The sequence below is a fragment of the Stegostoma tigrinum genome, chromosome 14, assembly GCF_030684315.1.
Source record: "Stegostoma tigrinum isolate sSteTig4 chromosome 14, sSteTig4.hap1, whole genome shotgun sequence".
Lineage (NCBI taxonomy): Eukaryota > Metazoa > Chordata > Chondrichthyes > Orectolobiformes > Stegostomatidae > Stegostoma > Stegostoma tigrinum.
In genome coordinates this window covers 23,004,035-23,030,621 of record NC_081367.1, presented here as the reverse complement: position 1 = coordinate 23,030,621, position 26,587 = coordinate 23,004,035, and the positions used below count along the sequence as shown (strand labels likewise).

Below are 26,587 nucleotides of genomic sequence, written 5' to 3'. Positions count from 1 at the left end.
ATCAATCCCAACTTCTCCAATCTATCTTCATAACTGAAGTTTCCCATCCCATGTAATGCGTTAGCTGCTTATTTATTTAGATTGCAGTTGTTTTTTCTTTGCTATTGGCTTCAATCAATCCTAATGAATATATCACATGAAGACGATCTATATTTTGCACCCCAACTACTTAAGGTATTAAATGGTGATTTTTTTTACACAATACGGCATTTAGTATTATAATTTTCTGCAGGTTGGCAGATGAACTCTTTACACCGACAGGAAATTCAGTCTCGATGTAGTTAAATGTGCCTGTTGTAATTTGTGGAGAACCCAAAAATGACTCCACAGTATGAAATAGAAAATACGGTGCTATCTAACGGTTTGTTTCGTTCCAATTCATTCGCCATGTGTTGGTGAATAGGTGCTCGTTAAAATGCAGGTTTCGTTTCTGTGTTTTCACGGTCTGCTGTGAACGAAAAGAACATCGAACCGAATTATCATCCACAAACTTTTCGTTAGCCTAAAGTTCCAATCCGGGCAGTGCGAGTTTGCTTTCCCGTAACTGTATTGAACCCGAAGGGCTGTAGCGATTCCACTTGGTGGCGCTGGCGGGTCAGTTGCAAGGCGAGCAACTAGTTGTCCTCCGTTCAGTTGTAGCTATTTCAGCAAAGCTGAGTCTGTTTGTCTGTACTTCGCGACGGGAATCATTCGTCACTTGGACGGAAATGGCACAAAACGACAAGCTGAGAAGACAGGTTTGGGTGAGATGAGAAACACGCATTAGATCCAGCCATCTGGGCCCGAGATTTAATACATTACTGAAGCAACTTCTGAAAAGTTACACGAGAGGTTAATGTTTTGCTCCGGTTGAGTGTAAAGCAACACCCGCCACCACACACCAACCTCCAGCGAAATGTAACAGATATTCATATTGGCATGCCCAATAAATCCCACAGTGTTGGAAATATACCAATGTTTAATACAGTCATACAATTGTACGGTTCTTGCTGCAAGAAACTCCATTGTTGGGAATATTCAGTCACTCCAATAACACACGATTGAAATATTTGTAAGGCACAACGTAAAGGGAAGCGCCAGTACAGGAAAAAAACACATCTCGATGGTGAAGATTGGTGGAACGTCTTGCTTTGCCCACCTGGGAACAGGCCAGGGGCTGGGTTTTTGGCATTGGCTTAAAGCCATGGATGATTCGATTGGTAAAGCTATTAAAATGAGCGAAGAGCACATGAAAACATATGGTGCAATTCCAAACTCTGAACGCTGAGAGTACGGGACCACCGTAAACCCTGGAGCTCTGCGGAAGTCTTTCTCTGTACTGCCCACGTGCTATACTCAAAATGTTGCAAACCTGCACCCTCAAATCAGTTATAGGAGATAATGGGAACTACAGCTGCTGGAGAATCCGAAATATCGCCCCTCAGTTCAGTTACCAGCTAGTGTCCAAATGCTTGGTGTCCGTCCCCAAAATGATAACTCTGGTGGGACTTTTAAAAATGATGAAGGGGAGAGAGTGCAGAAATATCCATTTGAGAGTGGGGAACGTGTTTAGCCAGTGTGTAGAAGTCGGAGAACTGTGTATATGTACTGGCGTCTCTCTCTCTCTGTCACTGATACAGGTCTCCAGCAAAACCACACGTGAGAATTGAAGGAGATTTGCCGCAGTGAGAGAGTGTGTGTGAGAGAGGGGTAGTGGGGACTATCTCCATGCTGTTATTTGGGGCTTTTGATCTCACTCTGAAGGCTAGTTCAGGCCCGGGGTGGGGGTCCGTGGTTGGAGTTGTGTGTAGAGGCAGAGAGAATTAGAAACAGAGAACCCCAAATATTTTGACTGGGATCGGTTTGATCGACGGCTGACGTCAGGCTCTGTCCCCGCCCTCCCCGGCAATGTCTACAAACCGCAGCTCCCAAAGTCCACTCGCTATTCCACCGGGAAACTGGGCAGGCAGGCGAGCTGAGAGAGGAGAGCGACAATTAACCATGGCCTGGATTGTACAGTTAGCTGCCTGGGCGCTCACCCTCCGCTGTGCTACCGCCTTCTACAGCTCCAAGGTGCACCCTCCTAACCAGGGTAAGTCGGATCGTCTCCCCCCTCCCCACTGTGCGCCCCGGGGAAGTTGCGAGGGTTTGTGAACTTGGAGCGGAGCTACCCCCTATACAGCAGCAAACATGAACAGTGCATCGGAGCTATAGCACGCAACGATGGGAGGTCAGGGCAGTAAAACAGAGGGGCAGATACCCAGAGCCTCCCTTCGTCATTCCTCACTACCTGTCTCCCTTCGGCTCCCTCTCCACGGCTCGCTCCGGGGCAGCTAGGTCTCCCGACCCTGCGGGGTTTTAAATTGTTGGAGCGGGTTCCTTTCAAACACTATCCTCTCCCCACCCCCGCACTGAGCTGGGGAAGTGCCCTTCTTGGTCAGCGTGCTGCCCCCAATGTGTGTGCGCGATAGTCTCTACCTTCCCCAGCCCCGAGCCTAACCCAACACCTTCAGTAATCGACCGTAGGAGCTGTGTTCACAAAGATGACCAGCCTTTCAGCAACTCTTACACCGAGCAGGGAGTTCGCGTTGGAAATGAGAAACAGTTCAAGGTTGTGAAGCATTGCAATCCGAAGAGGATTGAGGATTTTGAGAGTTACTATATATGTTTTAAAAACGTACTTTTCACAGCAGTTGGGTCATTTGAATACAGCAACAGCGGGTTAACTGTTTTCCTGAAGAGTTTTAATGGGGCGGGGTGGGGGGTGTCGCGGGGGGAGGTGCAGAGAAACACGAAGACACAGCTTCTCCACTGAGGGCAGCCCTGTTTTGTGGTGAGCGCTGTTCAGCATTCAGACCACGTCCCCTCTCCTTCATTGTCCTCCCGCTGTGTAGTCCACGTCTCAGCTCATCCCAATAGAGCAAACAAGCAATGGGGGAGGGGGTGGTGGGCTGGTGTTCAGCTTCTTCACCCACCTCCCCTGCAAACCCGCTCTGCTCAGTGAGGTGCCGGTCAGCGGAAGTTGGTGGGTGCTTTCCAACAATTCTTGAACTGCGCCCCACTAAACATTTGCTGCTGGCATTTCAGAACTGCTTTCACACTGAAGAAAACCATGCACTATGAAGAAATTACCCCCCTCCATTAAAATCCACTGATACCTGCTTTTTTGCACAACCATCCCCCCCCCCCCAGGGTGATCTTACACACTGCACCGCCTTTGAGTGTTTTTTCTCTGTTTCCCCCCACCCGTTGCCCATGCCAACAGACAGTGAGAGGGAGGGGTAGTGCTGCTCCGCTACCTGAGCGTCCAAACCGCTGCATGTGGCAGGATCCTCCTGTCTGCACCATATCAAGTCAAGCAGGGGACTTCTCCCTCTTCTTTCAACCATCTAAAAATACTGACCACTGCAAACGCGCCCTTGCAAAGTCTGGGTGATAACGTATGGCCTGGTGCCTCTTGAGTTACGGTTCACGCACATTTCAATCAAACCCCTGAACACGTTCAGACCGGGCCCCGGGCGATATTAAACAGATAGGCTGCGGCTAGGACTGGTCGTATCAAGGTTCATTTCTTCTGAAATGCACTCGCAGTTGAGCAAGGTGGGTTGAAGCTATTTGGAAATAAGCAGAAGTTGGGAGTCTTTATTTGCTGCTACATTCCTCCTAATGGCTTCTTCTTTCACTCCCCACAGTTGTTCTCCTGGACTCCCGGTCTGTCCAGGGCGAGCTGGGCTGGGAGGCTTTCCCCTCCGAAGGCGGAGTGAGTATTCTAACTTGAACTCTGTCTCTCTCTCTCTCTCACACACACACACACGCAGATTGAGAACGATTCCATTCCCAGCTCCCGGCAGCATTTTGGAGCGGGTCGCGGCGGGAGGATCAGGTTTCTGAAAGTGCTCCCCTTGAACTGAATCGCTTTTTGTCCCGGGAAAACGATACCTTCCCTTCGGAGGGGAGGGGGGAGGGGTTTAGTCCAGCTTTGGAAACCCGAAAAGGGCAGCAGCAGAACTGAGCTGGTCAAGTGGTACAGGAACGAGGTGGTTTTAGTAATGATCAAATGGTTCTGAAATCCAGGATCAATCCTTAAGACTGTGCCCCGGAGGAGGTGTTAGAATACAGGGCTCACCATTAAAACGGACTGCGAATACCTCGAAAGAGTCTTCTCAGACTGAATTCAACCAATTACTGAAGGGCTTAGGAAGGATTACAATCAGCGGAAAGTGGGGACCGGTTGAATGTGGAAGGGATTCATTTGTGTGGGAATAGACCGGTTCCTGAGAATGTAGCCAGCTTTGTCGGGACTGAGATGAGAGGAGGAAGGGAAGAGCGTGGTGCAGAGTTCGGGGAGCTAGGGGGAAATCATACCTGCACACCGCTTCCACTTGTAGACCAGTGACAGTTGGCAAACAAGAAGGGAGCCAAGCTCCTGCCATCGACCCACGCTCAGGAACTAGCCATTGCAACTCTCCCCAAGACACCGTGTAACCAGCCAACAGGGCCTGAATCCTCTCTTTTTTTCTAAAAGAAGCGAATTTTCTTTCCAGTTTCCCTTCAAAAAAATCTCCAAACGAGAACAATCAACTCCTGTTTGAATCGAAGTAGATTCCCAATGTTTGAAATAGGGAATGTAAGGAAGGCTGTCAGTCACCATGCTATAGTTGTCATTAAACGTTAGCACTGTTGCTGCTCTCACTGATCGGCATTGCATTACCGATTCTGTTGTAGAAATAGTGGTTTCTCAAGCCTAGAGGAGGTTGGCGGGGGGTGGGGGAGAGGCGAGCTGAACTTTAGCTGCATCTTCTGTTTGCTGCGTGTGCATTTGCACGGTGCTGGCCATGGATGGGTATTCCCGAGTGGAGGCTGAGACCGCAGTCAGCACCGTTCGCCGGCGTGTGTCTCCCATTCGCTGGGCACTGGAGGGAGGGAGCCAGCTGGGGCTTGGGGGTTTAATTAGTTAGTAAATGTATCCCCGCTTTATCTCAGTCAGAGTCAGACATCCCCACTCGAAACGAACATCCAGGGCATGGTCCACTGACTGCAGAGGGAACTGTGTCACGCCTTCTGCGGGGGAACTGGAGTGGGGACAGCAGAGTAGCGCAGTATTGAACGCACCGATTTGGGTCTGATTGATGGGCCGGTCAATAACGTCGGCCCGTGGCTCTGGCTGCGGGCAAGTAGTGCACTTTTTAAAATTATTATTTACAAAACGGAGTTTAATGTTGAAACGCTTCTCACTTAATTGAGAGGTTCGTTGCTTTCACAACAGGTACTTCAACTCTATTTGTAAACCCTTGTGAAAAATTAAATTGTCCCTTGCTTCTGTGCCACACAAAATGTACTTGAAGCATTTCTTTAGATTTCGCTGGGTCAATGTTTTAATACAATATGGTATCCTGGGAAATATTTTGACTTTACGTTTTCAAATACACCTTCTAAAAATATACTCAGACGGTGATTACATTGAAAGGCATGATTTACGGTAAACACATTTTTTAAAAAGCTGCTCTTGTGCCCTTGAAAAATAAATATGAGCGCTTGGAATTAGTTAACACGGCGGCGAGGCACTCGAGCGGCTTGAACATCACACAATCATTCTGAGCAGTTGATAAAGGTTGTGGAGATGAGAGGCAGACATGACCCTGCCGTGTAGCTTCATTTGAAGCCAGCTTCTAATTAGAGTTTATCGTTTTGCCGCTAACAAGATTTAACACATTGCTGATAAATTTAAACCCTGGAACCCAATCTCCCGGGAGCCCAGAATGGCGCGATGGCCACTGAATCTTTATTAATTCCCCGGCAAGTCAGGGTAATGACCGAGATATTATGGGACTGACATGAGGATTCATGTGTGGCAACACAGCAGGTGCACTGTCTCCACTTTCTCTAATTAAACCTAACCAGCCACGCTGACAAATGCGGAATGAAAGGTTACGCTCAGCCTTCAGTTAAATACCATCCAAATTCAAGCTCCATTCTACACCACGCGCACCATTCATCCTTTCACGTTTGAAGCAAATATGTGTAGCCTGATTATCAATGCTGTGTATTGAGTCATTATGTAACTTTTTTTTAAAAATGCGAATTAATTTAAAATGATTCAACTTTACGTGTTTACACCAGTTTTATTTTACAGGACTATAACAATACTGTTCAGTACACCTTACAAAAGTTAGATTGTTTTCACCAAGCATACATAAACTAGGATTCGCCAAAAGGTCATTACCTTTGCTTCTGATTATGCCTTTACAAAACTATCTTTGCAGCCTTTTCCAGTACTGCCTCCAATTATATTCTCTGTTGTTCTATCCCAAGTATATTGCACATGTTGTCCTTCCATTTCCCCTGGGAACAGTCTCCTGTATCCTTATGCATTGATTTCACAGTCCATCTTCAAGAAACGCCTGGAAACCTGTGTCACCATCAGTCATCTCCCTTAAAGTTTTATTGTTCCTTGCCTCTCCCTTCAGGAAGCATTTTATACCTGTAGTTATTTGATGAAACGTACTACAAAAATGCGTGCAATTTGTTCAATATTTAACCAACCAGCTCCACTTACCACCCATCATTACTGGATTTATTGAAAGTAGAATGAGACGTGGCCTTGGGAAATGTAGATTACGCTTTCACACTGCAAGCATTTCTCCAAAAGGGTAAATTCTGTATTAATGAGAGCAAACTGTGCTACACAGTAATGTGTAGACGTGGAAGTAAAGATAGATGTGTTTTGTTTTAACAGTGGGAGGAAGTAAGTATCATGGATGAGAAGAATACTCCGATTCGTACGTACCAGGTCTGTAATGTGATGGAAGCAAATCAAAATAACTGGCTGCGGACTGATTGGGTCCCTCGTGAGGGAGCCCAGAGAGTTTACATAGAGATTAAGTTTACCCTTAGGGACTGCAACAGTCTGCCAGGTGTCATGGGAACATGCAAAGAGACATTTAACCTGTTTTACTTTGAGTCAAATAATGATAATGAGTGGTATATCTCAGAAAACCGGTACATAAAGATTGACACCATTGCAGCTGATGAGAGTTTTACGCAAGTGGACATTGGCGATCGTGTGATGAAACTGAATACTGAAGTCCGGGATGTAGGACCACTCACTAAGAAAGGCTTCTACTTGGCATTTCAAGATGTGGGTGCCTGCATTGCTTTGGTATCTGTCCGTGTTTTCTATAAGAAATGTCCACTGACAGTACACAACTTGGCACAGTTCCCTGACACCATCACAGGCGCTGACACCTCATCTCTTGTGGAAGTCCGTGGTTCCTGTGTGAACAATTCTGAGGAGAAAGATGAGCCAAAAATGTATTGTGGTGCGGATGGAGAATGGCTCGTGCCCATTGGCAACTGCTTGTGTAACACTGGATATGAAGAACAGAATGGAGAGTGCCAAGGTAGGATAATAATAATGTATTTGGACTTAATTCATTTTGATTTTGTACATAAGTAACTTCACGAGTGATGAGACCGTATCGTGTGAACTGGGATAATTAGCTGGTCCAGTGGGACTTATAAGACAGAACAGTGTGATTAACAATTCTGTCAGTTCCACGTGGTGTTTCTTTGACTCTTGTAATATAACAGACAGGCTGAAGTACAGGAATCAAATTGCTTGTTTACAGATAGTAAAGTAGAATTTTCAAAACTATCAGAAATTTAAAACATTAGAAATTGTAAGTTATGTTTTCATAAAGGAATCAAAGTCAAACATACATTAATTGTCACAGAAATCAGTTAATATAACACATATTTCTATGTTTAATATTTAAGATTTTAATATTGGATTGAATACCCATTTCAATGCCAATGATAATGTCACTGGGCCCTTCTTGTGAACAACCTCATGTTGGTCATTGTGATGCCATGCTGACTTCTCTTCCAATTCATATCATTCAAAAGGACACAAAATTACAATGATATTTTAGTATAACTATATTTGTGTAAAGCTGTTAAGCTGATATAATTCGCAAAATGCCACATAACAGAACCTCAGTGCTTTCCAAATTATTTATTTTCAAATTGCCGCAATGCTGTCGTGTTATACTGCAGTTAAGATGGAATCCCATATCATGATCTAAAAATCATAATCTTGTTGATTAATGAGAAACTATTGCTGCAGCTTTCCATTGTAGTTAATGCATCTAAAGGTAAGTGCAAATTGCAAGTGATCCCCCCAATGTTAGTAATAAAATAAACATATAGTATTGATTCTATGACACTGAACTAATCAGAATGTCATTTAATTTCTGCTAAATTTTTTTAAAAAGGATGTAACCTAAACATCAATAGGAATGGTATGAAATAATTTTTACTGTGAATTATCCATGTTTAGAAGTTTTTGACTGTGAGCTGCTAACAAAGAAAAATAACATCATTGTACTTAAGCACTGGATAACTTACTTGTGTGTACAGTAAAATTGCACTTTAAAAAGAAGCTGGAACAGCATGAAGTTACAAAATGTCTGTCAAATCAATTGAATAGTTTTAATCAGAAGTGCTGTATTTTCTTGTGTACTTTTGTAGCTTAAGTATTCCTATATTCCCTTTTCCTTGAGTTGTATTGTGTTGATTTCACTCCAGTTTTAATGTGGGAAAATAAATACCAGCCGCCTTTTCATATATTTTATAGACTTTGTAATCTGTTTAGTTTGGCCATGCTGGAGATGATCAAGAGTTGAAGATATGTTGCTGAATGGATCATTATTGGATTGTCCTGATTAATAACAAGATGAGTTTTTTAAAACTTGTGTTGGTATTATGTCTAAGTTTTATGTAGCTGATTATGTTGCACTGTATCAAAAAGAGCCTTGTGATAACTTAGAGACTAATGGACAATATAAAAGATAGTACAGCTCTCTAAAATATTCTTGAGCATAACCAAAGGTTTCATTGAGTGACAGAATCCAGGCCACTTTTGGTACTTGGTGCAGAAACAGCGCCAGTAGAATTTATCATCGTATCGTTTTTTGGAATCTACAGTACCATCTAAAGAGGATGAATCAGAATTTTGTATTTGGTAATCCAGTGACAAATTATTCCCCAGTTTCAGATCAATCATTCCTATTCTTACTAAATAAAAAACAAAAGTTAAAGAAAGAAATGAGGGTTCGGGGCATGATTCAATATTGGATGACCATTGAAATTCTAACCGCTTTTGGTTTTTTAAAATTGTAATGTCATCTGATGCAATTTTTTGACCAAGCCGAGTGAGCCATATTAAGCATAGTAAAGTGATGCTGCCCAAAAGGGCGAAGGATCATTTTCTTACCTTCTATCTTCAATCTGAAGTTCATTTTGTCATATAAAGTTAAATAGGTTTTTTTTGTTTAAATATAAAAATCCACATTTGCTGTGACAGAATTGACAAGGTGTCACAGTAGGGGACCGGGATTCATCATCCCCCTCCACCCCACCCCCATTTGATTCAAGTAAAACTGACTGTTTGAATCTTTCTGAATAGGAATCGCTCCTTTTGTTTTTGTATGAGAGGATTCTGACGGGACAATTATGGAGCAGGGGTCAAGGGTCACTTACTTCCTCATCCATCTTCCTCCTGTCATTAGGGGTCAGAGTTAGATTGATTAAGATCTCATGGTGTGACAAAAGCCTGGCAATCAGCAATGGTGGCTGCTTATTGTGATTGCAGTCACCAACGCTGGTCATCTGCTGGGGCCTGAGACCTCGTGGGACAGAATTACATTTCCTCTTCCAGTTGTCACTTTCAGCTGAATGTGTTAATACTTGAAAGAATTGAAAGATTGGAAGGGACGTATCTGAGGTTTCAAAGTGACAGACGAGTATTGTCTGTGCCACCTGCAAGTTCATATGAAAGGGGCAGTCTGACAGACTGCCTGATAAGATAGCAAGCACAAGAGTCTGCTGATTGTATCGCTGATCACAAACTCATCAAAACATTTGATTTGACATAATCTAAGAAAATAACATTCTATTACTGCCTTTCAAAATTTCAGTAGCTCTTTTTAATGAACCAGAACACTAGGTTTCCCAAGGAATCAACGTTGTGGTGTTTATACAGCAGATTTCCTTTGCTGGATGTTGAATCATTCAGAAACTCCCTATGATCCCTCTTTAATTATTGCCTCACTACGATAATCCTCAGTTTGAAAACAGTCTGTTAATTATGATCAGAGATAATGGGAACTGCAGATGCTGGAGAATCCAAGATAATAAAAATGTAAGGCTGGATGAACACAGCAGGCCCAGCAGCATCTCAGGAGCACAAAAGCTTATGATGTTCTGTTGTGAATTTTATTAATCCAAACAAATGAAAAAAAAGGTTGTAGTGTTGGAGCAACAGTTGTCTTTGGTGATTGAGCTAGACTTCCACAATGAAGAAAATAAATGTTTTTTGGGGCATGTATAATACTTGTTTTGACATGATAGTATTTCCAATCCAACCGAAAGTAAGGTAGGTAGGTTAGAAATATGGGGGTGTATCATTTCTGATGAGTCACAGAATAGTACTGTTATCTTAATATACAATTACAGCCAAATTACAGAATGAGTAATAAACAGCCAACAGGTTTTGTCAGCAGTTATACAGTACTTGCACAATAAGGCAACAATAACAGCCTTCAGTCCAACATTCTGGCAGTCTTAAAGGGGAACAGTTTTACAGGAAAATGTTCAACACATTTTTCTGTTTGCATTTACCAAGCAGTTGATGTGAATCTCTGTGAAATGTTCACCTGTAATTTTGGTTCAACATTATGATGAAATTGTGGCATTGGTGGTCCTCCTGGAATCTGGATCATTTCTATTCCACTGCACAACTACTTCCTGGATAAATATGCTCATGTAGGCCGAACTGTCAAATGTTTTTCTGATAAAGATGTTGTTTCTTTAAAGTATAACCACAGAGCATAATCGTTTTTTTGGGTATAGAATGAAGGTATCTATTTGTTCTTTGTTATTACTCAGTAATTTATCAAAGTAAAACCACTTATATTAGTGTAACTTTGGAGAAAAAAAATTATAGGAATTTGGCCTATTGAAAAAGTCTGTTTTAATCATGTGATTGCTGTTCAGAATTCAAACGCATGTCAATATTCCTAACTAAATTATTACTTTGACTGATTGCAATGTGAAATGTAGCAGTGGAAAAATTCCTTCTGACTTCAGTACATGAGATTCACATGCAGCATGCTGGTGTTTTACTGTCAGTCAGTGCTGAAAAATCAATATGATCTTCCTCAATGTCATCATCATCGTACTAACCCTGTCACCCCCATTCATTTGTTCTGATGAATGAACATTGTCAACCAGCTTGTCAGCTTTCTCTTGCATATATCAATGTCCTCATTTACAAATATCTTACAGTGCATTATGCGGAATAATAATCCCATTTCCTATTCCTGCAAGGAAGGGAACTTCCTTTCCAAATTGTGTCTTTACACACAAGATCATTGCTGCTTAGAGACTCTGTGCAAGGTTGAAGTATAGGCTGTTTTAACTCTAGGCAGGATCTTAATTGGATTGAGAGGTGTGGAGCAGTGGGTAAGGGAATAAAGGAAATTAGAAATCTGTAAACTCATGAGACCTAATGTCTAAAATGACTGAGCCTCATTTACAGTTGATTGGAGGGCAGTTTGGACAATTACGTCAGCCGCGAGCGTTGAGTCCTTGTGTTAGGAATCATCGGTTACTATCTAAAGCATCAATCTACCTCATAACAGACAAATGCATTCATTCATGACAAATCCTGCTTCTTGATGATCTTTACAGAGAGGAAAACGTTAGTTTTGTTTCCTGGGTTTCAGATGCCTCCCCAGAGGGCTGCACATTCAGCAGCAGCCAGGGCTGGGTGAAAATTTCCTTTACCTCAAAGTGGCAAAATAAAATCCAACACTGCCATTTTACTGCCTGTTGGTGACAAAGGAAGTTCAAAGCAAGGGCACCACCCTGAGCATCTGAATACAGGCCTGGATTCTTTGACATCAGTAGGTCAGGAATGGTCAGTCCACCTCCTTTCTGAATGTCTTCTGATGCCTGTACTCATCCCCTTCCTCTGCGATTCAGTCCATTCACCTTAACTGCAAGACTTCCCTCATCATTGATCAAAAGGACAAATTTAGCGTCTCTGCTCACTTCACCTGTCACGCTCACTCTTCCTACTAATGGCATTCTGATCTCATCAGTTCGAAATTGCATAACTTGCACTAACTTGGCAGTGCACTGCCTCCTTATTTTACAGTGAGGCCATTTAATATAATTTTATTTTATAGCATCTTATGTCATTCTTCTCTCAGCTCCTCAATTACGTGCATAAATCACAGCTTCATCTCCACTGTCTTTTTGCAGTAGACACAATTCTTCCCTCTACAGGAGATGCACACATCCCCTGGGGGAAAAGTTGTTTGAGAACCATGTCTAATAATACAGAAAGGTATGCCTCTAGTATTACTGCTACCAATTTCATGGTACTTATTGTGACTCTTGTCATGTACGGGGAAGGAAATGTATCAGCTGAAAGTTGATAATAAAGCATTTATTGGTTGTTTTGAAGCAGAAGTATATGAGGGCTTTGAAATAGTAGCCTGAAAGAAAGAGAGTAGTGGTACTCCTGACAGGGATTGCTGTCACAAGGTCCCCCGGTCCAGCAAGCAGCAGGTTGTCGAGATTAGACAGCGTATGCTAGATAAGTGCAGGTTCCTTTGCCACAGCTCTCACACAAGTTGGGAAAGATGGTCCTGGAGACCCTGTTGTGTTGTGAACCCTTCGGAAAGCAGATTTCGTGAATTGCTGCATTTGGAGTGCACCAAGCATGGCTGCTTTTGCAAGTTGAGGGTATTGTTGACACTGCTGGTCTCCCTCTTCCTGAACCCAACACACTACACTTAGAATGACACCGACCTTTTATCTGTTCCAGTTTCTTGAGGGTGAGTTGTCAGAAACCCCTTCAATTCTAAATATCATCTAATCAGTCTTTTTGGCTTTACTACATCTCTCTGGAGCAGGTGGGACTTAAACCTGGTCTTTTCGGGTCAGAGGTTGGGACACTGCTAATGTACTGCAACCGCCCATGAAATCAACTTGTTCAGACATGTCACGATATACTTCAGAAACAGGTAGGACTTGAACTCAGGCCTTTTAAACTGAAGCAGGGTAATGACCACTGTGCACAAATGTCCTAATACCCTCTTCAACTCAAAGTGATCAAAATGAGTAACTAGTTAACTACCCAAACACCTCGATGGGTTAATGATCAATTACAGGCTTCGTCGGAGGCTCACTGACGATGTTACCTAGAATGGTGACGAAACGTCTGAAAATGAACCTTCCAGCTCAGCGAGCAATCTCACATCCATTCTGTTATAACTGAACTGAGTACCTGCAGCGAGTGGCCACTTGCAGTGCTGTAGTCAATCACATTTTTCTCTACTAGGCTTGCTGAAGAAGTCTGACTTAAATTTTTATTTTGTGTGAACATGTCATTGGAGTCCCAGTTACATCTGAATACCCAGATTTACGAAATATTCATGAGGCTCCTGCTTACCTGCAGTGGACATCAAAGCTGACTGGGAGATGCAGGGAGATTTAAAAAAAAAAGTGAGGCAGCATTGATAAGTTTACTGACAGGACTTTTGACTCCTTCCACACATCATTTTCTTCTGGTTGGGTGGGATTCAGAGGTAGGCAGCTAATGGTCATGCATGTTTTAACAGCCCAGAACACTTTCACTTGCGTTGCAGCCAAAACTTACCTGAGTTAGTTATTGTCCTTAGACTCTTGGTGCACATTTTAATGTCAATTTCAGACCACTCTATTTGTTTAACTGTCTATACGTGGCAGATATACAGGGCTTCATCTGCACTGTAATATATTAACATTGCAGTATATAGCAACAAACTGTTGCCTTGAAGATTTTTGGTTAACTTTGACCGTTGAAAATTAGATATGTTCATCACTTAACCATAGTACATATGAGGACCGAACTGAAGCAAGCAAATCATAATAACCTATGTAATAATTCTTAATTTTATTTTGCAGCTTCATATTGCCAGACCACAGGCAAAGTTATTGCCACTTTAATGATGTGGATAACCCAATTTACTTCACTGGTTTCAAGTTAAATACAATAACTAACAATCATGACCCTTGTGCATTATACTACATTCTTGTTAAGTTATTTTTAACTTACGGGCTACGGAAAATCAGAAGTCAAATCGTACACAGTGTTGGGGACAAATCACTTATTTTGTTGGAAACTCATTGTCATTGTTTGTTTTGGTAACTATTAATGCTCAACATAATGTTCGATTGCTGTCCAAAAATTAAGTTTCAATGTGGCTTTGGCAGCAAAAACAAGTGCTATTACTGTTTTTTGCCTGGGATTTTCCAGATCGTTTTTCAGGATCTGTTTCTGTGAATAGCAGAAGCATCAGAAACTGTCCGGTATAGAATGCCAAGTGTTGTTTTGACAGTCTGATCCCCTGCCGTTTTGCCATTTGACTGTGTTCTGACTTGGCTCCAGAACGTCTCTTTGTTTCTTTTAGCTAAAGGGGTCAGAGGCTGACAGAAAATGCAATCTTTTTCCCCCGGCCATGATCACTTTGAAAATCACCAAATATTCAGTTTTTACATGTTGAAATGACTGAGCTGTAACTCCAGCTTGAATATCTGTCTCAAATTAACATAATATTTAGGTACACTTTTATTTTTGCAGTGACTGAATAGTCATTATTTTATATTTCTTACAAGTTTGGAATCAATTTCTAATTTAAAAAGTCAAAGTGAGTAGTTGTTACGTTAAGAGCTCAAATCATAAAATTAACATGGACCCTCTTGCTCTGTTGTGGGTTAATGATGGCACCATTCCTGCTAATTTTGATGAACAAATTACTGCAATTAGGGTAGTAATTGTGCCTAACTTAATTAATTTCCATGTCAACCTTAGACTTTCTTTAATTATAATTACATTTTGTATATTTATGTTGTGTTGAATAGCTACTAATCATAAGTGATGTATTCCTAACAGACTCCCATTTGAAACAGCTATTTCTGCACTTTCAGTCTCGTGGGGCTGTTCTGCTTGAAATTGAAAGATGTTATATGACAAAACAAATGTCTTTTTTTTGCTTTCATGGGCAATAATACAAAAAATATTGATTTGTAAATAGATAGGCTGGAGACTTTTAGGCAATGAACTTGATAGTAGAATGTGTTTGTTTGAAAATATGTGCATTTGTGTTGAAAAAGACATCCCAGCTTTGAAAAATGGCCCATTTTGAAGCGTGCCAGAATGGGAAAGTGATTAATGCAGTCGCAAAGCAAATTAGCATGTCAAAAGCTTTGAATCAATACCAGGACTTTTTTGCGCTAGATGCAGCGGGAAAAAGCCTGAGAAGCACCAGGAAGCTCTTGACAGCTGTGCCAATGTGCAAAAGAGGCTGTCGATGGTAATGCAGACATGGAAAGCTTGATCTAGCAGCGAGGCTAATCCCCAAAAACAACGAGAACAGATTAGTTGAAAGACCACTTCAAAGAATGTAATTGCCTCAACAGTGCAAGCCAGAGAAATTGAGAACAGTGTGCAAAACAATTGGTAGCCAGAATACTTGGCCAATACTTGAAATACTTTGTATTAAGTATCTTCCTCCCCCATCCTTTGTAGAAACAATATCAATCCATAAAACAATCTTGGCACAATTATGTTTCAAGTCATCATAGTTTTGGTAAAAGTTAACAATGCAACTCCTATCTTTCAGAGTGAACTAGAAATCAAAACACTGTTATGGCAGATAGTATTTAGGCTTTTATTTCATTCTTGACTGAAAAATCAATATCTTTCATTGATTTGCTGAAGTTTTAGTTTGGCAGTGACCACACCTTCATATGATGCAGTTGCAACAAAGTGATCTTTTCTTGTTGATGCAAGCATAACTTATTTAGCTGGTAGTATCTAACCTTTTCATTTTATTGTTGTGTATGTTAATTCCACAAAACTACTGCTCTTGCAAGCTTTTTGTCAGCTGAATACTTTGCTTTGTTATGCAGACTCGGTTACTTTGCTCAAGTAACTTGGGCAGCATGCTTGCTGACTTTTATTGGCTTCTAGTCCATCTATCATTTAATTTTTAAACTCTCAATTTCTTTCACGGTAGCACCCCTCTCAGCTATGTAATCTTCTTCAGCCTTGCAATCCTAAGAGAACTTTGCATTCCTGCAATTCTGGCCTCTTGCGCATCCCCCACTTCCTTCTCTTTTGTGCCTTCAGCCGTCTAGGTCCTATGCTCTAGAATTTCTTCGCTAATCCTCTCTCTTCCTTTACAATGCTTTTGAGAACCTACCCTTTGACCAAGCTTTTGGTCACCTACCTTAATGTCTTTGGCTGGGTGTCATAGTTGTTTGATAATTGCTCCTGAGGAGTGTTTTGGCATGATTTACTCTGTTAAAGATGTTTTATATCTACTGTGTACTTGTTCTTGCATGCAGCTGAAAGTGAGTAATGTGTCTGCAGAATTTGCCAGGGTAGTAAACAATGTTCCCTCTAAACTACACCACAACTTGAAAATTTCTACTCAGGCCACTTGTATAAATTAATCTCTTTAAGTTACCACATGGGAGAAGAGGGCCTGTGCAATACAAAACATAAACAATGTCTGCATTTGTCGTGACGTGTAATTTGACAGTAAAGGCTTTGAAGTTGAAGAAAGAGGTTCATACAAATTTGTTTTTGAAATGTATTTTCTGAGTGAACCTTAGTATGAGGCTTAGTTGTAAGGGTTGAACATATTGGTTTTTATGAGCTGAATACATCACTTCATGGTACAGATTCAGTTAGCCCAAACAGCAAAGTTACTTTGACAATGGATATATAAGCCCTGTGCCTGTTGAATTCACTAAATGAAATCTTTGACCAATTTTGCCTGGATCTGGCTAACGGCTTCCTACTCATTCTAAAAGATAACTTTATTATGAACATTCATGTGCTGAATGGTTTCTCCCCACTGTTAGTCATCCAAAGTAATTTTTCCAGAATGATTTTAATGCTAAAAATCATTACTTATAACAGTGGAAATATAACCTGTTTAGAACATAAAATTCTCCAGAAAAATCACATTCCATCTTTAAAGCATACATATACTGACATAAATATAATACTCTTGCATACACATTTCTAACGTTACATTCATTTACAATTGGGGTTGGGGGGAATCACCTGTTGATGATGATTGTGGATATTGCCCTTCTAAAGTCGAGACTGTTTGGTATATGAAGTTCACAGCTGTAAAGTAGGATATAAGCAATGGTGGTTGCAGTCGTCTTAGTGATGTTGTAGAGGTTAGAAGTATTGATGGTGACTTTTAAAAAACACACTAATAAGATTTATGACTGTGTTCCCAAGCACAGGTTCAATTTGGCAAAATGAAAACAAATCTGAGGTTTGCTCAGAATAGTGGCATGAAAGACCCACCGAAGATAACAGTAGTTGTGAGCTCCAGTATCATTGTATGTGATTTTCGAGCAAGTACATAGAACCCAAAATGTGATGTCCCAGCAACACCGGCACAATTTAACATTACCTGAAGACCAGTGCACTGGATCATCATTCTGTCAAGGCAAGTCTATTGTAGCTCAAGGGAGATTTTTAAAAAAAATTCCCTACAATGTTTCGATTTGATAGTTCTGACTGTGTAATTTTGCAGCTTTTAAAATTTGTTACATTGCTATGGTTTGCAGCATAATTACATACTTGTTTTGAACCCTTTGTGTCATTTGACCTTTTGTTTCCTTCCGCTAGTTCTTTGCTATGGTTTCAACTTGTGGCAAGAAAAAACACCAAATCACTGCAAACAATTTCAAAGCGCATTTACTAATGCAAATATATTTCCTACTGATTGCACAAATGGAGCAATGGGCTTGGGCTGGGGGAGTGGTTTGGGAATGGGGGAGGCTAGTGCAAATAAACACTTGAATAACTGTAAATCTCGTTCATCTAGAGTTAAAATTAGCCCTCCATATTCTCCATTAGGCAAAGCATCAGTGCACCTCAATTTAAATTGCCCGTTTTCCCTCCAAACAGCTGGAATAAACAGTAACAAGCAGACACATATCAGCATGTAAAGGACTCAATATTGTACACACAATTCCATTCTGTTATCAGATATCCTGTCAAAGCTAGCTTATGATATGAATAACACAGTAATTAGCCATGGCTTCACAAGATCTTATCAATTCTCCTTTAAATGTAGAATACTGGGGAGGTCAATATATCTGCTGTTTTTGAATGGAGAGAGCACTGTTACTTTATAGGCTGCTGTGACACACTGTAGATGTAAAAACGACACCTCATTTAATCAGTAATGGTTATGAAAGCTCAAAAAAGTTTAGAAAATTACTTTTTCGTGTGTGAGGAAATTTCATCTGAATTTGACATCAAAACAATTGTAAAGCACAATGTCTATATTAAAATTGACTTTAAGGTATTTAATTCAGTCTGGGGTAGGAGCAAATGTAAAATATGTACAAGATTTTTGTTAAAATGCATGTATACCTGTTGTAACTTAGCTCTTGTGTATTCAAATGTGAATCCCATTTATTGCTTTCTGTGGAATATATTTCAAGTTTTCAGAAATTGAAGTGTGAACTACCTCTTGAAATTTGAATTATTCTATGGGAAGCAATAAAAATGCTTTGCATTTACATACACAAGATTATTTTAGGCTGGTATTGGATTGAAAACTTGTGCAGTCGGTTTAGTATTCTTCATTTATTTGGGCCGAAGCAAAGAGTTAGGCTGATCCTTCTTCAGTAGAAGGCTACAGTTCATTTTCTAACAAAACATTTGGGATTATCCCAGAAATTTCAGGGTGGGGAGGGTGCGTGAGTTCTGAAGTTGGGACTACCATTTGGTTCCTTAGCCTTCATAAGCAGCCACTGGGACTGTAGTGGTATTCTCCCCAGAGGTGACCTGTTTGTAGATTGACAGTGTGTTAGCTTTCCTTGTTGTCAATTTAATCAGTTCCCTAGACCCTCAACAACAGCGAGAGATAGCTGCTACCAAGGGCTGCAAGAACAAGAAGGCACCTCCTTCCAGGGGAGAGATTGGTTCTCTCCGTGGAGGCCAGTCAAGCAGGCTCTAGTGATTAGTATGATGACCCTTTCCATAGGGCAACCATCATTTGTATCTGATAGTTTCTGTTGGGAAGTCACAGGGAGACTTCCCACTCTGGAGCTGATAATGTCCCCCATGCAGCATTGGGGTTAGTGGGGCAGCAACTTAAAACCCTTAAAGGGATCTGTCATTTAAATTATCCCCCCGACTGGTCAGTGAACATCAGGTGTGCTTGCGTTTCTGTCTCAGATAAAATGGTCCAGTGGTTAGACCGTGTCAGAGTGCTGTGTGAATATCATGTAATCCACATGCCCTACTCTCTACCTCCCATCTCCTACACCTCTCTGCCCAGAATTTAGGCATGGGAAAATTCTGCCTAACAATCTGAATGAGACACACTGTTAGGCGGTTGGCATTATCAAGAAATAAGGTCCAGAAAAACTATTCGACAAATCATTTTCCTATTTAAAATGGGAGAGGATGGGAGATGTATATGTAGTTTGATACAGCAGTGTCATCGAGAAATATTCAGGTATGTGTTAATACAATGTGAATGTAAGGTGGTTTGCTGAATATTTTTTCATAAAGACTGACCTGAAAATTGTGGAAATGCTTCAAACTATAAAAAAACAAATAAGATATTCAATGTACCTTATAAAGTTATCAGTGGGAAGTAGTTTCTATCTCGAGCATCCATTTTGTGAAAAGTGCAGCATTACTTTACAGTCTTCTAGTATTTGCAGCTGCTCAGACATGTGCAGGAGACAGATTTGATAAATTGGTGTCTACGCTGGATAACATTTTGAAAATGAAATTGAGATCGTGTTGCATAATTAACTTTTCCCCCAGTGATAACAGTCAGACTGCACGTCAATCCTGCTGTTCATTGGCTGATGTATCAGCACGGGGCCAGTATTGTAGCTGATTAGCACCATTAATAGCTAAAGCTTTCTATAGGAGACATAGTGTAGCTGGGACAGGTGTTTAGAGTTGTGGCTAAAAAGTGGTTGAAATGGAAAAGTGAATTAAGTGCTACAACAAGGGAGATACTGGCTCTGGAGTTTTCAAACTTTGCACTGGAGCTCTTACTGGATGAATTGTAATGGATCCTGGAGTTGCAATGGGAAGGAGGTTTCTCTGATTCACAGTCAAAATGTAATTGCAACAGATAACCATTAATGTCGGAAGTGAAGCTTGGAAGATCTGGGTGCAGTGCTGCAAGAATTTCAGTGAACTCACCGAGGCGGCCAAAGCCAGTGAATGCATCTTCAAGTACCATATTCTGCCAAATGCAACCAGCCACAGAACTACTCAAACCATCATACTTGCACGTGTTACTCAACTGCCAAAAATCCCCATCAATGAGGAAAAAGCAGAACGGTCATATGCTTCATCTCATTCTCCGCAATTAACACGGCTACAACAGTCCCATCCACATTCCACAACTTGCGTTCACTACCAGTTATTCGGCCACAGAGACATCATTAACCAAAACACATTACATCACACCCATGGGCACCTTTCCCTCTGAACGTAAAAAATAAGTCAAATAACTTGCCGGCAAAAGTGATGGTAGTTATGATGGGAAAACAAATGGAGGCAGCAGGAGCTAACTGGATGGAGGCTTGAACCTGCATTAATATTTTCAAAACCACTGCTACCCTCCTGGCTCAAAGGTAGGGGCACTACCAGTCTACTACAAGAGCCTTCAGGCACCTACGTATCATGGTAGGTGTCAACTCCATCAGGGCTGGGGATTTAAAAATAGTGCAGGTGCCAAAATGCTCTGTAGAATTCTGATTTGGACTTTTACAGTGGCTTACACAGGATGCTAATGATGGACATATGCTTCAAAGTGTTTTGTTGATTTGGAAGCTTGCCAGAAAGGCTACAGTAAATGCCAGAGAGCAATGTGAAGCTGACATCAATTGGGCAGAGCTTGGAACTCATCTTTTCCAGCATGAAAGAGAGAGTGAGCCAAATTCATTCACACGGTTGCTGATCCAAACATTATGGTTTAAGCAGGTCTAGCAGCATCTGTGACTTAAAAATCAGAGTTAACGTTTTGGATCAAGTGACTCTTCCTCAGAATCACGCATGAAACAGTAACTCGGATTTTTTTCTTCACAGATGCTGCCAGACCTGCTGAGCTTTTTCAGCAACTTCTGTTTTTGTTCCTGATTTACAACATTTGCAGTTCTTTTGGTTTATGCCTCCGCTTTTACAGAGTTACCAGCAAAAACCATACAGCTTCCAAGTGCTGCAGTGGAAGAACAAGCTGCAATCAGTGTAATTGTGAATTATACTATACAAAGCACCTGCAGATTATTGCTACCTTCTGTAAAATCTGCCCTCTGACAAATTACAAGAATTTTTGAGGCCTAACTCCATACTGTAGTCAAATCACCTTTGAGCACTAATTGACATTGTGTTCATCTGCCCTTCATACTTCTGGTAAAGTATCTCTTGTGACTATGGTGGCAGGCATGAGGCACAACCCACTGTGCACAATGCATTGTGGCCACCATCGTAGTGTTTAAGTTTTAATAGTAAATGGATGCTAAAGAGCCCAATTTCTCATCCATTGCCTTTCATACAGACTGTAATTTGCTTTCTGAAGTGCGACCCAGTTTTATACCAGTCACCATTCCACTTACAAACAACAGTGCAACACCACAAGGAGAATTCTTGTTTGCTACTTACTGCAACAGGAAGAATGTAATATGAACCTTCTCAGGTAATTACAGCTCTCTTGTCTTTCTGCTGCAGTAGCTAGTACACTGTGATTCAATATCAGCGCTGTACCAGAAGAATTTTTAAAAAATGATTCTACTTTTGACTAGAAAACTCTGATTGTGCTTTGAGGATTACTCTATATTGAATAAAATGAAGCATTTATCTTCTGTTATATATTACCTCTCTTACTTGTTTGACTTTACACCTTCGCACCACTTTTTTGAGATGGGTTTTTGTGCAGAAACTATTGTTCAATGGGAGGGGATTAGTGGATTGTTTTGTTTACAATATCTTTACACACTATCAGGTTAGTTTCTTTTATTGGTGACCAGAAGTTGACACTTCAGTATCATGTTTTCAACCAAAGGAACAAAAACAAGTGTTGAGAAACATTAGAATCCTTTTCAGTTTTGCAAGCACCTCCAATTTCTTGACACAGTGACATTGCTCCTAATTGCAAAATCCAGGGCTACTGAAGGTGGCCAACATGCACTGTGCTGAGAGTTCCCCATATGTTCTTCCGAGTTTTAAGTGGCAGCTTGCTACAACTGGATTTCTGACTCAATGCAGTGTCCTGAAAAGGAAATTACTGCAAATGTGAACAAGGCAAATGTTTTCAATCAATCCAATTAATGAATCCTCACTGGGACTTGCAGGTTGGAATTTAATTGACTGAAACAACATACATAAATATAATGAATTTGGGAATGCACAAGGCCAGAAATAGAAGTGTGGTTAGAGAGTTGTGGGATTGCAGGAAGTCATAGTCATAGTCATAGAGAGAGGCGAAGGATATCCAAAACATGTCTTAATCAGGAACCAGTATAAGACATCATGCACAGGAATGATAAGGAATGGGACTTGCCGCATATTAAATATAGGCAGATTTTTGGATGACCTCATGTTTATGGGTGGTAGAATGTGGGAGACCATCTAAAGTGTTTTGATATAGTCTAAGGGTCTAGGCCTGAAATGTCAGCTTTTGTGCTCCTTTGATGCTGCTTGGCCTGCTGTGTTCATCCAGCTCTACACTTTGTTAACTTGAACTCTCCCAAATGTTGACTGGTGTGGTTGATCTATCAAAACACAACCAGCACTTGGCAACATCTGGCTTCAATGAAGTTAGGATGGAAGGGACCAGGCAACCACCACACTAACAGGATTTTTTTCCATATTAGAAGGTGGCGGCATGCCTCAGAATGAAAAATCATTTTAAATTTAAACCTGGCCTTAAAATGTTTTCTAAAGGCACTTAACATGAATAACAGAACAGGCCAGGTAGCATCAGAGGAGCATGGAAGAAGAAGGGTCCCTGCCCAAGACGGCAGCTGTTCCTGTGATGCTGCCTGGCCTGCTGTGTTCCTCCAGCTCCACACTGAGTTATCTCCGACTCCAGCATTGGCAGTTCTTACTATCTCTAACAGGAGGTGAAAATTGTTGGATGGACCTACCTGTACATTAACCTACTAGATCTAGCTTATCTGTTCACATTACCAATTCTCATTGTACCAGCCAATCACCCCCCTAATAATTGGCATCTTCCTGACTCCTCTTTTTTCTTTAAGGCCTCTGACCTCCTCCGACTATCAATCCTTCTGACGTCCCTGAAGGCTCTTCCAATCACTGTCCTGCCCTCCCATTAAAGGCGTCAAATCTCATTCACCACCAACCCTTTCAATCTCCCTCCCTTCTTTCACAGTCCTGAAACCGTACTCACCTAGTAGCCAACTACCCTCTTAATCTTGTGATGGAAAATGGAGCTTAAAAAAACAGTTGCTTGCGTTGACTTGTTAAATTCAGCAGGACCCAGCTCTCCTAGCCATAAAATAACAGTCTCATGTCCATCCTGTTTTCAAGCTACTACTAATGCTGCAGAGTTTTAAACAGGTAGTAAGAATGTTCCGTTCATTCTTTAAAATTATGTATATAAGCAAATGAATGAGATAAGAATATGACATTAAAAAGAGACAAAGTCTCAAAACAAACTCTAACAATAATTAAACTCTAAATGGGTATGACCTCTTGTAAAATTAAATTTCTGTCCCAGTGAGATTCTTTATCTGTAGCTAAAAATGATCTCACAAATGCCCATATGAATAGAATTCACCAGCCCTTTATTAAGCTACCAGTGGGCCAGTTTATGACATTAAAATCTATGTAAGACTGTTAAGTCAACATTAGGCCAGGGCCACAGATCAAACCAAGAAACATGATTTCTATATTTGACTACATCACATAGACTGTGGAAGTTACTATCCAGTATACTTGACAATGTTGAGTGTTGTTCACCTGTCAGATAAACCTGTTATAAATCACTAGTCCACTGGGACACTGTTGCATTTTGTCGCTGATAAACTACTTTACTTTGGGAAGTATTAGATCTTCCGAATATAGCACACTTCTAGAACACCATTGAAGTTATCTTTGGCAACACAGACAGCAACTGCATTCAGAAGATGTAATCAGGGCATGAACCTTATGATAGCATTAAGAACCAATCAATGTGAAGGGTTAGTGACAATCTACAGATATCTTTATACAACCATTTCCTTGTCAAAATTGGAGCCCCCACACAGAAATCAATAAACTGATTGTAAATAAGTTAGGTGAAATGTGAAGCATTGCAGATGCTATGCCAGTGAGGATTGGAAACCAGACTAAATATAACCTCCCATTAGGCCTTACACTATAAGTGCTGGTTGTTAATAGAAATCAATACATAGTTAAGAACCTCTGAGAGCCTCAAAAAGGACTGGCTTTTTAGATATTTTCTGGATAAAGAAACTCCTAATTGGAATGGTATGCAGTAAAATGAATAACCAGTCCAGCATTAAGCCCACATCATTTGACTAAACAACATCAGACATTATCTCTGGCTTTAATTTGGCAAATTCTTCATCCAGATTCAGAAGAGTAGTGTTATTGCCAGCTTTTTTAAAAAAAGTCCGAAAGATTATGGAAGAAGTATTTGAGTTGGGGATGTCTTGAAATAAGTAGTGAGAGTTATTTCTTAGAATCCAACCTTTGCATTGGTCCTATAAGCCACCTCAAAATTAAAATTTCATGCTTAATTTAACTTGTCTCCAATTGCAATCATGCATCCATGGCAACAAACCAAATGAATGTGTAGTTTACAGCATACTTGCACTTTCTATACTAAGGTACACATTGAAATGTAGGAGGGAGGCAGTGACTTGCCACTCATCCAAATGGAATGCTACAAGCACATCATAGATTACAGAAATACAGCCTGATTGTTTTTTAGATGTCATCTGAACCTAGAGAATAAATTACAGCCTTCATCTATTCCTGAGATATTTATTGTTTTTGATATAATGCAGCAATGTTGAATGGTATAAAGTTAGTCATTTTGACATTCCAGCATGCTGAGCGTGGTTGCAAGGTTGAGGTAGTATGATGCTTGATTGAAAGATATACTGCACCTTGTGGTGCATGCTGTTATACTGTGATAATTTCCTCTGTTGTACTTCATTTTTAGCAATAGCATTGTTCGTAGCAGATTGGTAAGTAGTGACTTTTAGGTAGAATCAAATGCAAGTGGTCAGTTTACGGCATGTTTTCTGAGTTCAACTTAGGACCATAACTAGGTACAAATTTTGACCGATCCTAGGAACACATTGATGTAGACAGAAAATTGAATGTAACTGGAATTTAAGCAAATAATTGTGAACCAACCTGTTATGACAACTGTGAGGCTTGAACCTAGACTTTTTGACCCAGAGTAAGGACATAAGCACTGCAGTACGATACCCTCAATCAAACAGTTTGGATATGTAAGGCATTCCATGGCAGGTGGGTTTTGAACCTGGACCTTTTGACTCAGAGACACCAGTATTACTGTTGCATTGCAAGACTTCACAAAACTCAAACAATTAAGACAGTTAGTTAGATTCAGAGAAGAAAGTCTTTAAAATCCCAGATGAACCTGGAAAGGTACCTCAAACTATTTAGCACAAGTATTCTATTCTAAAGGTTATTGGATTAAAATAGCCTAGAAGGAAGTGAAAGCTCCCTCATTTTAAAATGAGCTGATGATTTTATGTGATTCTCAGCTCAGTTGTGTTTATTGGCAGAGGCATTAAAAATATACCCACAAAATTACAGCCTTAGACTGTAAAGTTGGCTAATGCTATACTTGGAAAAATCTGTGCTGATGCGCTAAGTAATGCTTTTAGGAGTTTGGAGAAGAGGAATATTGCTGTGAAACTTGACTCTTGATCTGGGTGATGAATGTTCAATGCAAGACACAAAATCATGTTCCTATAAGTGAATGAAGCTATTGTGTTTAAAGCATATCTGGTTCCCTTTTCAAACTTTGTTGATAAAGTACTGTGTGGGATGAGTCATAAGAATGGTTTATCTGGAGATTGAATTATTTGATTGAACTACTTCTGGATTCTCATGTCCTGTTTTGGCCTTTGTCAAGCGAACCCACTGCTCTACAAAAGTGTACACATGTACAGAATGCTCACTTGTTCATTACAAAACATTTGGGGGCCTGATAATAAGGCCAACATGTATTGGCCATCTCCATTTGCCCTCAAATAGGTGGGTGTGAACTGTCTTTTTGAACCATGGATGTCTTTATGGTGAGCGTATGCCAAATAATGTGAGAGGCAGAGTTCCAGGAATTTGACTCAGTGATGAAGCAACAGTACAGTCTTCCCAAGGCAGGGGAATGTGTGTCTTGCAGGGGTGGTGATCCTATGCGCCGGTTGCCTTTGTTTTGGAAGGGTAAAGATTTTGTTTTTGGGTGGGGAGGTGTGT

At 40.8% G+C, this 26,587-nt stretch overlaps 1 protein-coding gene across 4 annotated transcripts in view; it reads left to right on the top strand.

The window, feature by feature from the left end:
* The first annotated feature begins 1,521 nt into the window (after positions 1-1,521).
* Positions 1,522-26,587, top strand: part of epha4l (eph receptor A4, like) — a 102,561-nt gene continuing 77,495 nt past the window's right edge. The window contains exons 1-4 of one of the 4 annotated variants that reach the window (XM_048542047.1): positions 1,522-2,071; positions 3,672-3,739; positions 6,716-7,379; positions 17,359-17,458. In XM_048542047.1, coding sequence (XP_048398004.1) covers positions 1,888-2,071; positions 3,672-3,739; positions 6,716-7,379; positions 17,359-17,405 — 963 coding nt within the window. In that variant the 5' untranslated portion in view covers positions 1,522-1,887 and the 3' untranslated portion in view covers positions 17,406-17,458. Of the gene's footprint in view, positions 2,072-3,364; positions 3,580-3,671; positions 3,740-6,715; positions 7,380-17,358; positions 17,459-26,587 lie in introns of those variants that run through there. The other 3 variants (XM_059651041.1, XM_048542045.2, XM_048542046.2) reach the window with 3 other exon arrangements.